Below are 18,538 nucleotides of genomic sequence, written 5' to 3'. Positions count from 1 at the left end.
GTACGGCACTCAGCCAGTATTCATAAACACTTTTGGGAAATCGAAGTCAAACACTCACTCGGTTTTTACGTCACTCAGAAACTATATAGAATCTCAAATGTTATAATAGACAAAATCACCAGCTTTTAATGTCGTGCAATATATACTCTGAGTTACCAATGATTCAAACTTCGATTTCATGTAAAACAAATGTCCTGAATGCAAAGCCAAGAGCCATTTAATTTTAAAAATATATATTGATCGATGTGCAGAAAATGCTCAGGGCCTGCAATATTGAGAGCACTCATAGCACGGTCCACTTCTAGGCTTTTTCTAAGAAACCGCTCCCACCGATCTGGTGCATGAAGAGGAGCCTAGCCCTAGATAAATCACTCTTTCGGCCTTTTCGGCTAGATTTATGTCATGAATATTCCTATATTGATGATATCTACGCTGTCGCGTCGTCAACAATTTTAAAAATGTCCAAAGTAATCTGTGTTGCAAAATACTAAACCCCTGCGGTATTCGAATTACCTCCGCCGAGTATTGGTAAACGATAGAATAAATGATGAACGATTTTGTGCTGCATGGATTTGAGCAGACATGGGGTGATTACTTTATGAATGTAATCGATTGCGATTACGATTACTTCGGAAGCACGCGATTACGATTACGATTACGATTACAGCAAAATCAGGAAGTAGTCGATTACGATTACGATTACATTGAAAAAGTAATCACGATTACTCACGATTACATTTGTTTAGCTTAGGACTATAATCTTAAATGATATATGGGAAGACAATACAAGGACTGCGATGAAAAGGCTTAATGAGATATCAACTTTCTTCATCATGCGTCATTTGCTTATTACGTCATAATATATCAATTGCCCAACTTTATAGTGGATGATTTATCGCATCCAACGATTTGCCTTATTGCCAGGTCTTTACATGCCGCGCCCAAAATTCCTTAATAGAGTGGGTGCGTGCTCGAAGGGGACTCAAAAGTATTTCGTAAACCAACATATATTATAGAGCATTTTCGAGAATTTAATTAATTCTTGTAAATGTTTTTCGAGCTTTGCGATTCAAATATCTCTAGTACAGGGGTCACCAACGCGGACCAAATGAGTCGCCCGCCGTCGCTGTAGTAGTGGTGGCTTTTGGGGTGGGCAAGGTGGGCGGTCGCCAGGGGGGCTGGCCGAAGGGCTCCCCTATTTGAGTTATGCGCTTTTTTCAAGGATAATAACGAATAAACATGGAAATCCGTGTAAGGCAAGAATAGGATTCCGTATAGATGTGTCAATCATCATCAAATCTTGCATTTGTTAGAAAAGTACCATATCCCGATAATCATCACGTCTCTGCATACGGTAGAATTACTTAGTTTTAATGTCGTGTATCTTTGCACACATGAAAAAATAGACATGGCCGAATCCAGCACCTGGCCAAACCTTGATAGATAGATAATAATAACAGATGCGAAAGAGGGGTCTGGGGGGCGAAGCCCCCCATAAGTTACGGAGAGATTCTTATAGGGGGCCCCCGGTAAGTCTCGCCAAGCCCCCCCCCCCCCCACCCCGTTCGTATGGCCACCCCTGCGCTGTAGCAAATATCCAAATGAGAGATTTGATAGTTGAAGCTCGTTTCATATGAGCAGCAGTTGAACATGGGTCGGCCGACGCCAAGGAACATACGAACGCAGTCGCTCGGGGCATTGCTTGTGTTCGCCCACGCGGCGGCTCAACGGGAATCTATATAGTTAATTTTCCCGAGTCTAGACGCGGAGATCGGCGCTTCTGCGCGCACTGCAGCAACGCAACTGAGCTTGGAGGAGCTGGTGTGAGTCCCTGCGAGTGAGCGTTTTTTTTTTCTTGATAAGGGGCGGAAACCCGGCCCAGTGCTCTGATTGTCTTACTCTAAGTGAAGAAATCCAACTGAACATGGATAAACGATGGGAGTACGAGGTAACCCGTCGGTCGTCGCAATAATCAGTACACACTACACAAGAAGTAGTTTTTTGTTTCAAAACAGTTGATGACCCCTGCTCCAGTAGATAGCTGGGTTTGAAATGCATACCTCCTTCCCCTCAAGAAAAAACATACATAGGCTATATTTTAAGGGAACAGGCATTTCGTAGCCGGTCATTACCGCGCCACGATCCTACAACACACCAAAACACATATGCAGTTTCGGCCAACACGCAACTCCACGGGATGTGATACCAAAGAAATACCTTGGCCGAAACTTAGGGTATTCGTCCATTGTCAATAGCCGCGCTGAGTGGGCGGGACTAATAACTCCTGTCTTTCCAATCTGGGCCCGCAATGCAAATGTCACCCGGCGCATCCACAAAAGAATAAAGCCATGACAATTTGTGTGTGCGTCTCACAAAAGATATTCTTTTAGTCTGCTACGTTTTGGCGAGTACAATATCTTGTGATTATACAACGGACTGGAGGTCGCGAATTAACAACATACAGTAATTACAACAACATACCAGATGCTATGAATATGAATTACGTGCCCCAGCTTTACAGGTAAATCTGACACTCGGGGCTCAGAGAGGTTATAAATGAATAGTAATATAACGCAATTACCAATATTATTGACGAAATATTCACTTTTGAAAATTGACCAACGGTTGGACAGGGGAATTGCTGTTTTGGCTGAATTGCTGATTCTAGCTACAACCCACGCTAACATGTCAGGCTATATAAGCGGATGGTTATGGCGGCAGGTCCAAATGCTAAGTAACGAACTGTGAAATAACGATTGACGCCCGTTTCAAGTAGTTATATGAGAATAAGATATGGTTAACATAAAAATTCTGCCTTCAACTTAATACATATACAGCGAGCTGCTGTTACGAGAAACGGCTAAGCTTGGCTCGGTTATGAGATATATCAGCAGCTGTTTGTTTGTAATGCTTCGTTGTGGAAACTGCAATGTCTTATTCGACGAGTACAAAATTCCGAATCTTCGTCAGGTGCACGTGCGTACGTAGGCCTCCTGCTCGCCAAGCAGCAATGGTAAACTGCGTTTAACTAAGCACAACCAAACATTAATACATAAGTTACTATTTGAAACTACAGGCAGAGTGGTGATCAATATCCTGCTGCGAGGTAGCGGCTTCTGTAGTGTATTGATAACCTGATATACACCACGGGAGGTGTTCACTGTTCATACAATCACACTACAATGTCCATCGCATGTCTGTTTACTATGTGTGGATACTTGTTACGCAATGACGAGCGGAGCTAATACTTCTGACGTAATAATGAGTCAGTGGCGTTTGAAAACAGACGTTTGTGCTAACGCTAACGTGGTATATTATCTCATTCCTGTTCACGAATATTCAGTTTATGTCATAGTCCTTGTATAAACAAAAAGTAATCGTTCTTTCACAAACAAATCGATTAGATATGGGAAGTAGTCGATTACGATTACGATTACTTCGGATTTTTTCCGAATGTAATCGATTGCGATTACGATTACTTCAAAATGCTGTAATCGTCGTAATCGATTACGATTACTAATCGCGATTACCCCATGTCTGGATTTGAGGCGAAGTAGGATGACGAACAATTTCGAATCGTAAGATGACATGTCTTCTTGGATATTACGGATTGTTCATGGTGACGCACCTGGATATTTTGATCCCGACATCCGTTCAACACTCCTTGCAACTTAGTCTTGGTGAGACAACAATTTTCGAGCACCAATTCCTTGCAATCTGACAGCTTCAGAATGTGAACGAGTATTTCATATCCATCTTCTTTCATTGAGTTGTCGACGATTCCGAGCTGTTGCAACTAAAATGATCAAATATCGGATAAAATGACTTTTATTATGCTTCGAAAATGAAATCGAAATTACTGTCAGTAGACTTTAAAATACCATAATCTTGCAACTGTGACTGGGCGAAATCGAGGGCTCGGAAGATACGATTTCGAAACGAGAATTGATCTTCGAGTCGAGTAGAATAGTCTAGATTTCATTTGATCGCATACACTCAAACACAACAGAAATTTGTAAAATTACCTATGAGCTATTTGGCTGACATTATTTGGAAACTCGGTCCTCTGAGTAAAATATGTGTTGGCTGATTTCGACGTTGAATTCTGTTAACTGGAATAATAGCAATCTATTCCTCCTTCAAAAAGTGGTCGCCATCAGGATGTCGGCAAGTAAATCTGTCCGATTGAATCCACGGAGACGGCTGGTCTACTGTGTTTGGCAACTTTAAAGCATACCGTTATGCAGTTTTTATGATTACTAATTTACTAATGATCACTCAATAAAGACAGTACTATAGGGTTTCTACGGCACTCAGCCAGTATTCATAAACACTTTTGGGAAATCGAAGTGAGACACTCACTCGGTCTTTACGTCACTCAGCAACTATATAGAATCTCAAATATTATAATAGACAATGTGTGCAATATTAATGTCGTGCAATATATACTCTGTTTTACCAATGATTCAAATTTCGATTGCATGTAAAACAAACTGTCCTGAATGCAAAGCCAAGAGGCATTCAATTATAAAAATATACACTGATCGCTGTGCAGAAGATACTCAGGGCCTGCGAAATTGAGAGCACTCATAGCACGATCCACTTCTAGGCTTTTTTAAGAAACCACTACCGCTGATCTGGTGAATAAATAGGAGCATAGCCCTAGATAAATCTGTAACACTTGGCTGGGAATTCGGGAGTCGACCTCGGTCAGCATCGAACCCGCAACCAATTGGTGTTACAGCCGTGGATCATACCATTATGCTATCTCGTCATGGCGATTCAGCTTAGAGCAGGATTGTGCATCTGAAAAGGCGACGCGAGTCGGATTCAAACCTTCAAATCTCTCACAGGCCGGACCATCAGTCAACTCATTTCAAGATTTTGTCACATGTCCGTATTTTCACTTGAATACTTTATTATCTATCATTATATACATACATAATAGTACATTAGAACATATCACGGATCATAGGGTTTATATTCTAGCAACGACTTTATTCGCGAACAATGAAATTGGCAAAAATGCGATGATTTGCCTGTTGAGTACAGTTATGGATCGCTAAATCAGTGGCAGTAACGACGATAGAAGTTGGCGTATTTTTATGCTCCCTTTTTAGTCGCTTGTTTGTTTGTTTTGAGGTAATCTTGGGATTTGTCGAATACTATGGTCATTTACACCGGGCCAATGTGCTTCATTTAAAATCCGTAGCTGCTGACTTGCTGCAAGGCCCACTCATGCTTTTATATGACACCGCTTACTTGGACAACTAAGAATTTTTAAGCTTTTACAAATTATATTAGAATTAGAATTAGAGCTATACAGTTATTTCCAAATTAGATTAGAATTAGAATTAGATCTACACAGCTTTTTCCAAATTAGATTAGAATTAGAATTAGATCTATACAATTTTTCCAAATTAGATTCAAATTAGAAATAATGCTAAACAGCTTTTTTTCAGATTAGAATAGAATTAGAATTAGATCAACACAGTTATTTTCAAATTAGATTAGAATTAGAATTAGATCTACACAGCTTTTTCCAAATTAGATTATAATTATAATTTGAGCTATACAATTTTTTCAAATTAGATTCAAATTAGAAATAAAGCTACACAGCTTTTTTTCAGATTAGAATAGAATTAGAATTAGATCAACACAGTTATTTCCAAATTAGATTAGAATTAGAATTAGATATACACAGCTTTTTCCAAATTAGATTATAATTATAATTAGAGCTATACAATTTTTCCAAATTAGATTGAAATTAGAATTAAATCTACACAGCTTTTTCCAAATTAGATTAGAATTAGAATTAGATCTACACAGCTTTTTCCAAATTATATTAGAATTATAATTAGAGCTATGCATATTTTCCAAATTATATTAAAATTAGAATTAAATCTACACAGCTTTTTTTCCAGATTATAATAGAATTAGAATTACATCTACACAGCTTTTTCCAAATTAGATTAGAATTAGAATTAGAGCTATACAATTTTTCGAAATTAGATTATAATTAGCATCAGAATTTGAATTCGGAAAAACTTGGAAATCGAATGAAAATTTGAATGAGAAATAAATGCAGTAAAAAGTTCAGTTCATATCAAATCACAATGGAGTCTCATAACAAAGAGATTGGTTAACGTCCGTATATCAAGCTTTGCTCGTTTTGCACAATACCAGGGGCCATCAACAGGCGGCCCGCGAGGTTGTATTTTGCGGCCGGCGATCTGATCTGTTAATTTGGAAGAACGCGAATAAAGCATTTTGAAATGCGAAAATGATTTCAGTTTCAAATTATTATTGTTGTAGTTTTAAATAAACTTATTCGTCTGTCCTGAACAACACTATTCCTCGCTATAGCGAAAATAGCTTCAACGGAGGCATCAGCATTCCATCGACGGAGAGTCAGCTGGTATGAATAGGCATATTGCCATGACGTAGAATGCACGCGACGCCGAAACGCTTGGAAAACGGGCTAGGGTGTCCCCACAGCCAATCTTTAGGATGAGATAGTCTTTCATCTAGCAACATGTCTGGCTTGCCCGAATATCGAATCGTTAGTAGCTGACGTCACTGCGTATGCAGTGCCGTAAGAAAAGCCCAGATTGATCAATTAAAGTCGAGTTTCGAAAATCGTCGGTAAAAGACACTGACGAGGTCGTATGCAAACGAGATGGATATCAATGATGAATGGGTGTGTGACTGGAAGTAGTCCGAAAAGAGTTCATAAGGCAAAGATCAATGAACATTGCAACATTTCTTATCATGGCGCATATAACATGCTTATTCAATAAGCCTCGCAATTGTTCAAGAAAACCAACAAACAAGCTACTATGCCAGTATGGCTCTTATTCGTCGCACAATAACTACTATTTCTGTACGGTGCAAGTAATGCGATGGCGTCTTGGCTCTGGACTTCCCTGTACGAGAGGGACTCGCGGCAACATGCCGCAGTCAAATAGGCATTTTCAGGAAAACAATGAATTAGATTAGAATTAAAATTAGAGTATAAGAACTTTTCTCAATTTAGATTAGAATCAGAATTAGAATTAGAATTGGAGCATAGAAAATTTTATAAATTAGCTTAGAATTCGATTACTGCTATTTCGCTCTAATTTAGTGAAATTAGACAACTAGAATTATCTAGTTGTCCAAGTCTGTTACGCGTATGAGATGGCGAGGAGGAGCCTAGCTAAACCTCCAACACTTAATTAGGAATTCTAGAGTCGAAATTGGTCGCACTCGCACCAGTAACCCATAGGTGTTGCAGCAGTGGATTACACCACTACGCTATCCCACCACTCTTTTTAGTCGTAACTGGATGTTGACCCCGAGTGTGCGTTGGTAAGAATACAAGAGATTAAACCGTAAACGTGGACGTTGGAATTGGGTTCGGTACACACACTTCGGCGCATTTGGTGGCTTTTGCAATTTCCGCCACGTCATAATAAGAACCCGGGAGTAGTGTACTGTCGAAGATGGGCAGTTTCTGAAGCTGGTGGAGACGAAATTTTAACAATATTATTCTTAGTGGTTTCGATTTTCATTATATTAGACATTAAGATATCAGTGCCGGTCGACACGGTGTATTATTGTTTCGACATAAAAAATGAATTGTATAATTGCCACATCAATCTTTTTATATAGGGTACCGCTATGGTAAGACTGCAATAAAGAATACGTTATGGTTTGTGATATTTTTTGAAGAATTGCACTCCCATCAGAAGACACTGAAAAGTCACAGATGTTGATTCTCGATATTACGATTGTGAATTCGCACATACCGTTTGTTTGATGAACCGATTTCAGATATCAATCTTGCAGGGTTCATTCGATCAATATCGGATTTAGAATTTCATAGCTACTAGATTCAGGTTCGCACATCCATATTTTTGACTTGAAGTTTCGATAAATATCAATTTAAGACATGCAATTGTGGAAGCGACGGGTTAGCTATACTGCTCGAGCATACACTTCATACCGTTGAATTATTAACGATGGAATTATGTGGAACAATATAGTATACAATTCCGATGTGTAAGCATTCAATACTGTCCCACTGCTTATTTATATTTGGATCCCCTGTAAACGTTTGTCTGCCTTTGTGTGCCATTGGCCTGTATTTACATTGATTTTGTGACTTCGTCGAGATTCATGGAAACGTTTTGTTGCCAATTCATTTTGACTCGAGTCAAGTCAAGTCACTTGATTTTCAAAGGTGACTCGGGTCAAGTCAAGTCAAGTCAAGTCAAGTCAAGTCAAGTCAAGTCAAGTCAAGTCAAGTCAAGTCAAGTCAAGTCAAGTCAAGTCAAGTCAAGTCAAGTCAAGTCAAGTCAAGTCAAGTCAAGTCAAGTCAAGTCAAGTCAAGTCAAGTCAAGTCAAGTCAAGTCAAGTCAAGTCAAGTCAAGTCAAGTCAAGTCACGAGTCAAGTCACGAGTCAAGTCACTAGTCAAGTCACTAGTCAAGTCAAGTTGAAATTTCAACGTACTGGACATGATTCAAAGTCATTACATTTTGCTAACTGTTTTAAATACAGATGAAGTACCCATTTATTCGGAATCGACGAACGAATAAATAGTTTGTTTGTTCGTTTTGAGATATTCATGGTGTTTGTCAACTACTACGGCCATTCACACCAGGCCAATATTCTTCATATTTATTCGTCAACTGCCGACTTATAGCACGGCCCACTTCTAGACTTTGCGCAAGTCACGGCTTACGCGGATTAAGTGGCGAGGAGTAATGGAATGAAGAGGCGCTGTATCGCTCACGCATACGCAGAACTGCTCAACTACGCAAGTATGGCGATGTAGCCAGTCTTTAAATATCAGCCAAAATAGAGGACAACATACGAAACCTCAGAATGTTTAAAATTGATATAGTTCAATACCCTACCCACCTACTTATCAACGATATACAATTATAAACGTATGAACGATATTCGTTTGATTTAAATTATATACAAGAGGCCTGGTTGAGGTAAGCAAGTTTACGACAATGTAAGCTACGAGTCGCATATGTTGATTATCGTCATATGAATGTGAATTCGTACAGAGCGTTTGTTTAATGAGCCAATTTAAGATATCAGATACGAAAGTTGCGAGAGTTCATCCGAATATAGCTGGGAACATGATAAATATCGTTTCTTTTTATATATTTTCGGTTACAGAATTTTCATAGCTAATGAATTCAGATTTGCACATCTAAACACTTGACTTGATGTTTGTATTATTATCAATTTAAAATATTTTATTGTGAAAACGACCGCATAATTATACTTCAGACGGATGGACTTCTCACAGTTGTGTTGCCTATTCAAGAATAAGGGCGATGAAACTTCCGACCATATTTTGCAATTCACCTTTGCATAATGATCACTAACTCTAGATTCTCATTCGCATAAATGAATATTTTAGCGAATTTCATATTAATATGCAATTAGTGGATATCGGCGATGAAATGAAAAATGCCGCGTGTAATAGTGCTGAAATGCTTTTACGGTCGTTACGATTTGGAAAAACACTGATTATATCGTCAAAGAAAGAATGTTTCATTGAAAATAATGAATGTTTCGCAATGAAGCGACAATCGACCAATTTGCAGTGACCTCGTATTTTAGTCAGGTTTGTTGACTCACAATGGAATTTTAGAGATATCGAATCGATGAATGCACTGCCCGTTCGTACATTTGGGTTTACAACTGGTAGAGTAGACACCGATTTCTAATGGGCATAATATACTACGCGTTTTATGCGTAACATGCATATTTTATTCGAGTGCACTTTTAGCGAAAATAATGTGTATTTGCACCTAAGGGGCCGAAAAGGGTGGTACATGAAAACAAAACCTGAGTCATAATGAGATCGAGGTCATATATCCTAAGTGCATGCAAAATTTGGATTAAAATATTGCACTCGATTTATACCGCGGTATAAGTATGAGGTACGTTCAGGTCTCTTGTGCCATGGTGTATACTCACACCCGTTAATATCAAATCATAGTTCATCTTATGCGCATGGGAATAGCAAATGTCTGTACACCGTACAGTAGGGGTGTTCAAAAATGACTTTTTCTTTCAAATTCTACTGGCTACTTGATAAAATTGTTAGATTACCGAATTGAAGCCTACACACCAAATTTGGTTCAATTCCAACCAGTAGCCGCATTGCTACAGGAGAAGAAAGTTTTTTTATTTATTATTTAAAAATTATTAAAAAAAAATTCAAAATTTTCTGTTCACCCATGAAATTGTAAGGTTGTCGATAGAAACGATGTCCACCAAATTTGGCTCCATTCAAACCAGCCGTAGCGTAGTGATTGATGTCGACAAATTTGGATTTGCATAAAATAGTATTTACGGTGGGCACAATTGTAATAAATGATTAAAGAATCGGTCACCGTAAATACGGTTGCCGGAGAACCCGTCCCTTGGAGAACCCGTCCCTACCAACTCGGCCCTCGGAGAACCCGGCCCTTGGAGAACCCGGCCCTCGGTGAAGTCAGTCAGTCAGGTTTATTAATATTTTCATCGTTTCAAAACATCACAAGACTGCGATACAATGAAAAGATAGGAGGGTGTCGAAACAACTTGGAGTAGCCATTAAGATCAGACACCCACCTTAGCATAGGCGAAGTAAATAAGAGGCATGCACACTGAATGAAAAGTAATATTCCTCGGGAAATTTAGAAATTAAGTGTATTCACAAGTATTATTATGAATTAATAAAGTAATAATGTTATTATCAACTGATTTGTCGGTCTTGTAAGGAGGTCAGGGCATGCGTGGGATATTAGGGTTGCCGGGGGTGGGATATTAGGGTTGCCGGGGATGGGATATTAGGGTTGCCGGGGTGGGATATTAGGGTTGCCGGGGGTGGGATATTAGGGTTGCCGGGGGTGGGATATTAGGGTTGCCGGGGGTGGGATATTATGGTTGGTGGAGGTGGGATATTAGGGTTGCCGGAGGTGGGATATTAGGGTTGGGGGAGGGGGATATTAGGGTTGGGGGAGGGGGATATTAGGGTTGGGGGAGGATATTAGGGTTAGGGTTAGGATATTAGGGTTGCCGGGGGTGGGATATTAGGGTTGGTGGAGGTGGGATATTAGGGTTGCCGGTGAATACAATATTTCCCGAGGGCCGGCTTCACATTTATTGCATTTTTAATACAAAATTATTCGCGGGCCGCATTCTCCGAGGTCCAGAGTAGTCGAAAAACACCGTAAATACGACAACAAGTAGACCACGCGTGCTTGATATGCAAAATTTCCCGAGGGCCGGGTTCTCCAAGGGCCGGGTTCTCCGAGGGCCGAGTTGGTAGGGACGGGTTCCCCAAGGGACGGGTTCTCTGGTAATCGTAAATACTATTTTATTCAAATCCAAAATTTTGCGACGGCAATAACTCCGCTTCGACTGATTGGAATTGAGCTCGTGACACGGTGTTTCGCTATCGACGCAAGTTGTTATAACAACAGTGAGCATTCTATTGCACCCTGAATGTGTAGTCAGTTTCATCTTTGACCCCTTTATCCATATCTTTATCGCCGATTTAAGAGGGTGAATACCGTAGTGCTACGCTCCACCGCTGTAACACCAGTGAAGTTAAATCCAACGCTGTTTTATTTTGACTTGGGCAATGACATAATCAATAGCCTATACTTATCAATATGATATCTTAAAACTAGATTCGGCTATGTTGCCTATTTCTCATAATTTTGACAAATGATGCGTACTCCCTGTCAAGTACAATGACAGTTCTAGTCAAATATTTATGAATGTGGTTTTTATTCGTGCAACGCATAAATTGCTAAAAAATAGTAAATCACAATGTCACGATATTTGTGGAATCTCAGTCTGCTATTTCGGTTAACCTTCAATCGAACAATTTCACCTCGTCAAATACGACATACTTAAAAATACATTGCATACCCATATTGACGCTGTGGCCAGCGGGGTGATCAAAAACTAGGAAATTGGATCCCGAGTACATATGAGTCAAGCATCAAACACTAAATCGATTTTCTTCACTCAGTCGGCTAGATTTATACCATGAGTTATTATCCTATAATAGATATTGATAATATGACCGTTCGCCGGTCGTTTCGTTACCAGCGATAACTAAAACCTTGTTACATGTTGGCATTTTACAATGGGCGCCTTGGAATACATGGTTTTGCGATTAGAGATGTAGCGACATGTAACGAAAAATACCGATCGCGAAATATTCCGGATGCAGCACAATACATATTACAGATTATTAAAATACTGGTATATATTGTCAATTGGTATTGAAATCGCTGGAAGATTGTATAAGTGTATATGCTTCGACACCATTATAAAAAAAAGTTTGAATGATGTTAATTTCAAGTGCATGAGAAACGAGCTCTCTTAAATGAAAAGCTTAGCTGGAATTCATTTCCAAGGGGTCGCCAACCTTTTTACTATTCACGGCTGCATATCGATTAATCATGTAGCCTACGGCAGCATCCCAGAGCTTAGTCGCGATGAACTAGCTGGACGCCAACTACCAATATTGAGAGATCCATGTCCATTTCCGATGAGCTCCGGACTTATCTATATTATTTCTTATCCGCTTACTACACGCACCCAAATTGCGAGTGGTCGTACATCCTACATACCTACTATCACAGTGGTACTTGTATTGGTAAACAACATTACTTGCATCAAAGGCAGGAAGTACATCTTTTCGAGAGTTGGGTAACAAGGGTTTCGTCGTGTACACTACATGCGTGTTAACGCTGTAATAGCAACGGTGAACAGCCGATTTAATAAGCTTTTCAAAACGGCTAGACACGTTACCTAGCCAAGGTAGGGCCATATTTTGGACCTGTATCCGATTTTTTCAATACCCTAGAGATGGAGCATTTTAATATGTGGTCCGGATAGCCATTTTAATATGTGATCACTCGATAACGGCAGTATTAGGGTTTAAACGGTGCCCAACCCGCATTCATAAACACTTCTGGGAAATCGAAATGAGACACTCGGTCTCGGTCGATCTCAAATGTTATAATAGACGAAATCGCCAGCTTTTAATGTCGTGCAATATATACTCCGTTTTACCAATGATTTGAATTTAGATTGCATGTAAAACGACTTGTTCTGAATGCAGAGCCAAGAGGCATCTAACTTTAAAAATATACATTGATCGCTGTGCAGAAAAATACTCAGGGCCTGCAATATTGAGAGCACTCATAGCAAAATCCACTTCTAGCCTTTTTTAAGAAATCGCTAGCGCCGATCTGGTGAATGAAGTGGAGCCTAGCCCTATATAAACCTCTAACACTTGGCTGGGAATTCTGGAGGCGACCTCGGTCAGACTCGAACCCGCAACCAATTGGTGTTGCAGCCGTGGATCATACCATTATGCTATCTCGTCATCGCAATTAAGCTTAGAGAACGGTTGTCAAACTCAAATGGCTACTCGGGTAGGATTAAAATCTTCAAATTTCTCACGGGCCCGACCATCTGTCAACTCGTTTCAAAGTTTTGCCACATGTCCGTATTTTCACTTGAATACTTTATTATCAATCATATATACATAATAGTACATTAAATCATATCACGGATCATAGGGTTTATATTCTAGCAACGAATTTATTCGCGAACAATGGAATTGGCAAAATTGTGATGATTTGCCTGTTGAGTACAGTTATGGAGCGCTAAATCAGTGGCACTAACGACGATATCAGTTGACGTATTTCTATGCTCCCTTTCTAGTCGCTTGTTTGTTTGATTTGAGGTATTCATGGGGTTTGTCGACTACTATGGTCATTTACACCAGGCCAATGTGCTTCATTTAAATTTCGTAGCTGCTGACCTGCAGCACGGGAATCTCGATACCCAAGTGTTGGAGGTTTACCTAGGCTCCTCCTCGCCACCTCATCCGCGTCAGCGGTGTCTTACAAAAGCCTAGAGGTGAGCCGTGCTATAAGTCGGCAGTTACGGAAAATAAAAAGAATGTCGGCCTGGTGTAAATGACCATCGTAGTCGACAAACACCATGAATACCCCAAAACAAACAAACAATACCTGCAGCACGGCCCACTCATAAGCTTTTATAAGACGCCACTTACGCGGCAGACTAGGACAACTAGAAAATTTTTAGCATTTCCGAATTAGATTAGAATTATAATTTGAGCTATACAATTTTTTTCAAATTAGATCACAATTAGAATTAGATTAACACAGTCATTTTCAAATTAGATTATACTTACAATTAGAATTTGGCTACTGAATTCGGAAAAACTACTTGGAAATCGAATGAAATTCTGAATGAGAAATAAATACAGCAAAAAGTTCAGTTCATATCAAACCACAGTGGAGTCTCATAACAAAGAGATTGGTTAACGTCTGTATATCAAGCTTCGCTCGTTTTGCACTATACCCGGGTCATCAATAGGCGGCCCGCGAAGTCGTATTTTGCGGCTGGCGATCTGATCTATGAATTTGGAAGAACGCGAATAAAGCATTTTGAAATGCGAAAATTGATTTCAGTTTCAAATAATTATTGTTGTTGTATTAAATAAACCTATTCGTCTGTCCTCAACAACACTATTCCTCGCTATAGCGGAAATAGCTTCAACGAAGGCAACAGCATTCCATCGATGGAGAGTCAGCTGGCATGAATAGGGATATTGCCATGACGTACAGTGCACTCGACACCGAGGCGCTTGGAAAACTAGGGCTATAGGGCGTCCCCAAAGCCAATCTTTAGGATGAGATAGTCTTTCACCTAGCAACATGTCTGGATAGCCCTAATATCGAATCGTTAGTAGCTGAACTCACTGCGTATGCAGTGCCGTACGAAAAGCCCAGTTTAAATAATTGAACTCGAGCTTCGAAAATCGTCAGCAAAAGACACTGAAGAGGTCGTATGCAAACGAGATAGATATATGATGAATAGATACGTGACTGGAAGTAGTCCAAAAAGAGTTCCAAAGGCAAAGATCAATGAACATTGCAACATTCATTTTCATGGCACAAATAACATGATTCGGCGATAAGCGTCACAATTGTTCCAGTATGGCTATTATTCGTCGCACAACAACTACTATTTCTGTACGGTGTAAGTAATGCAATTGCGGCTTGACTCTGGATATCCCTTTGCGAGATGGACTCGCTGCAACATGCCGCGGTCAAATAGGCATTTTCAGGAAAACAATAAATTAGATTAGAATTAGAGCATAAGAACAATTCATGAATTAGATTGGAATTAAAATTAGAGCATAAAAACAATTCAAAAATTCGATTAGTGTGATAGCAGATGAAAACATGGTGATGACACTTTATATGTTCAGATCAGAGATGGGTGTGATGATTGACACAATTTCCAAAGAAGCGCTGAGTACAAAAGTATCTATCATTCTAGAAGATTGAGCATGATACCATGATATAGACTTGGAAAAGATTAGAATTTAAACGTTTAATCTGGATCGTTAGTTGCTTCGTGATAGCGCAAAAACTACACGAACACGACCACGCGCATTTGTATATGTTGTTTCTGACGACTTCTTACGACAGCTCAGAGCCCAATTCCGTCTACAGAATTTATAATCAGCAACACTGGTCGTACGCTACTCTTCTATGCGTCCGGGAGCATTGTACTGTCGAAGATGAGCAGTTTATGAAGCTGGAGGAGACGTAATTTTACCAATATAGTTCGTGATGATTTAGATCAGTGGTTCTTAACCTTGTCTCCAGCGCCTCCCAGGGAGCTACTTGGATTTTGAAGGGGCGGAAACGCTCAGGGGGCGAAATAGAGGGCACTTGGCTCTGGACGCGGTTGAGGCGCTGAAGAAAATGGTCTCGCAGCAGATGGTGTAGTAAGGACATATGATTATTCCTGGTTTCTCATTGCAAACTAACATTCGACAAAATCTGTTAAATCACAACGTTTTTAGTCGCGCTCATCGCGAAATATCCACCGACTCATGATTCCATGAATGCAGTGGTTTATTTTAAATCATGTAAAATGAATTTGGGGTACTTTTGGATTGCTATATTCCCCTTCATAACAACCCCGTCACGCTAGCTATACTCCAAGTAGTTTTGACATCTTCCTATCCTTTCATGGTATCGAAGTTTTGTGGTGTTTTGAAATGATGAAAATATTAATAAATTGATACTTATACTGATAGCTCGGGTTGTTTTACATAAAATATTTTTGACTAGGTATTTTATCCTGATGCGCACTGCGTGCCTAAATCGCAAAGGCGCTAAAGGCTACTGATCAACTTTCGAGAGTGATGTCATTTGTACATTAAAGGTGTTTTGCAGCTTTCTGGCAAAAACGAGTAACTAAATATACTTGTATTTGAGAGCTACAAAATTATGTCGTCAGAATATTTCGTAATCGTATCATAAAGGATGATACTGCTGAGTGTTGTTACCCGCATTCATGTTGAATTTAATAGCAGCGCTAAATGTAACGTGAGCAAGTCTCTACAACATTCTCAGTTGATTAAGTGGTCACACAAAGCAATAAAACGAAACGAATACAACTTTATTCACCGTATTGGCAATCGTAGAGGAGAATTCGAGATGTGTCCATCGATCTCGAACCAAATGCTATGAGCCCGTAGTTTTTACCCGATGGTTGTTATAACAACCTGGATTTGATCCCGAAAACAGCAAAAAAAATTATACCCTTGATCAGTCGAGTGGTCTTATAGTGAATTCCTAACCGGAAGGCGGACTTCGACCACTTACACATTGGGTTTTTACTACACCCTTAAAATAGGGGGGCACCAGACTTATTTTCATGATTCACTAGGTTTCGGACCACTAAAACCTTAGATCAGAGGTTCTCAACCTGGGGGGCGCGAGAAATTGACGAAGTCAGTATAGGGGGGGGGGGGGGGGCGCGAGAAATTGACAAGGTCAGTATAAATTGTACATGTCTGAACATGTGTTTCACATCCATTATGAGAAGACGATTGATGGAGATGAAAATTATTCCATATTCAGGAAAGCTTGCAAAATACAAACTCTAGCAACCGCGCTCAACGGAGTATAGTCTGATTTCAACTTCATTTGAGCAAATTTTTGATATTCTTTGGAGATATAGAGAGCAATTCCCACGTGTAAGTCATTCATTGATTCATAGCTTTGACAGTAGCCTAAAGCTTGTCGCGCTGGGCAGCTGTTGTTAGTAGCTTGTGAACTGCACTACCTAAGGCAGACTTAGATGCAACATAGGTTGCACGGTTTCGCCCTCGATTAGGCTATAAATCAACACAATTTTATTAATTTTCAAAACTGATCAAATTTAGCCTGGCAGGACAGAACGACGCCTTGCTCTCTGTACTCACTACCAGCATCAGGATTAGTCTCAGGGTGACCTACCTTGAAATTAATTAATGGATGTCTTGTTCAATGTTTTATTGTTATTTTCAAACAAGTTTGGAGAAATTTGTCAGCAATGTAAAAGACTCAACAACTGGAATGCAGATTCAAAATAGACGTAAGATATACCTTATGTATACTATTAGATCAGGGGTGGGCAGCCTGCGGTCCTAGAAGGGAATTCGAGCGGCCGTCGACGCCTCATTCGATCAATTAGGATGTGTTGGCGGCCGTAGACATGGAAATTGCAATTACGAATTCACTCCCGCATTTTCCGCAATTTTTGAAATTTTCTTCGCCCTCCGTGCAATTCAACACGACTTCATTTTTCGATTTTATTGCAGTAGCGCCCTTCTTAATCTGAGCCGGAATGGGAAATGGCAAGAAATAACAATTCGTTCGCGGCCCTGAAAAATTTTCGCGCTCCGCGCGACAATATGCGCCTCCCGGCAATTATTCATAACATTGCCACTCGCGATTTCGGCGCATACAATAGGCCATTGTGAAAAGTAGAATAGTCCGGAGTTCACCGGAGATGGATATGGACAGTTTACCATAGGAATGTTGCGTCCAGATCGTTCATTGCGGCTATGCCCTGGAATGCGGCCTTACGCTACATAAGCAATCTAAATGCAGTCATGATTATCAAAAACGTTGCCCACCTCTGTATTAGATGATGTGCTCTTTTTGACATGACGATAAATGCAAGGGGGGTCAGGGGGCGCGATTTTTTTGACCATCTCCAAGGGGGGGGGGGGGGCGCGTGTCAAAAAAGGTTGAGAACCACTGCCTTAGATAATCGAATTCATGGAACCGGATGAATTTTCCGTGACTGGGAAACAGTTACAGTGTACAAAAAGAGCGCAAGGATTTTCAACCAACGAATACCTGAATTATTCTGGTGATTATTGATACGATTGTACGTGTTTTTCTGAATAGTTTTATTTCAGAGTAATAAATGCAATGAATGTATAAATGTGTATAATTGTGGTTCTTGTTGCGACAGTGAACGGCAGACTATTCTGTAGGTGTGAAACAGCGGTATGGAAACGTGCGAATAATACGATGCAGCTGAAAGTCGGAATTATTCAGGTTACGCATGGATCAACAGACAGCATTAAAAGGATTAGAGTTAGAATAGAGAACACCATGTATCATTGTTACGACT

General features: G+C 39.9%; 1 protein-coding gene across 1 annotated transcript in view; it reads right to left on the bottom strand.

Moving 5' to 3' along the window:
* The window catches only part of LOC145435467 (NACHT, LRR and PYD domains-containing protein 14-like), a 105,325-nt gene that overhangs the window by 39,156 nt on the left and 47,631 nt on the right, over positions 1-18,538 (bottom strand). The window contains exon 13 of the mRNA XM_080312745.1: positions 3,629-3,796. Within this exon, the coding sequence (XP_080168871.1) occupies positions 3,629-3,796 (168 nt within the window). The remainder of the gene's footprint in view (positions 1-3,628; positions 3,797-18,538) is intronic.

Source organism: Botryllus schlosseri, chromosome 3 (assembly GCF_051294905.1).
Source record: "Botryllus schlosseri isolate E-star chromosome 3, Bs_hap1, whole genome shotgun sequence".
Lineage (NCBI taxonomy): Eukaryota > Metazoa > Chordata > Ascidiacea > Stolidobranchia > Styelidae > Botryllus > Botryllus schlosseri.
The sequence above is the reverse complement of the archived record's forward strand: the minus strand, read 5'-3'. Positions and strand labels throughout refer to the sequence as shown.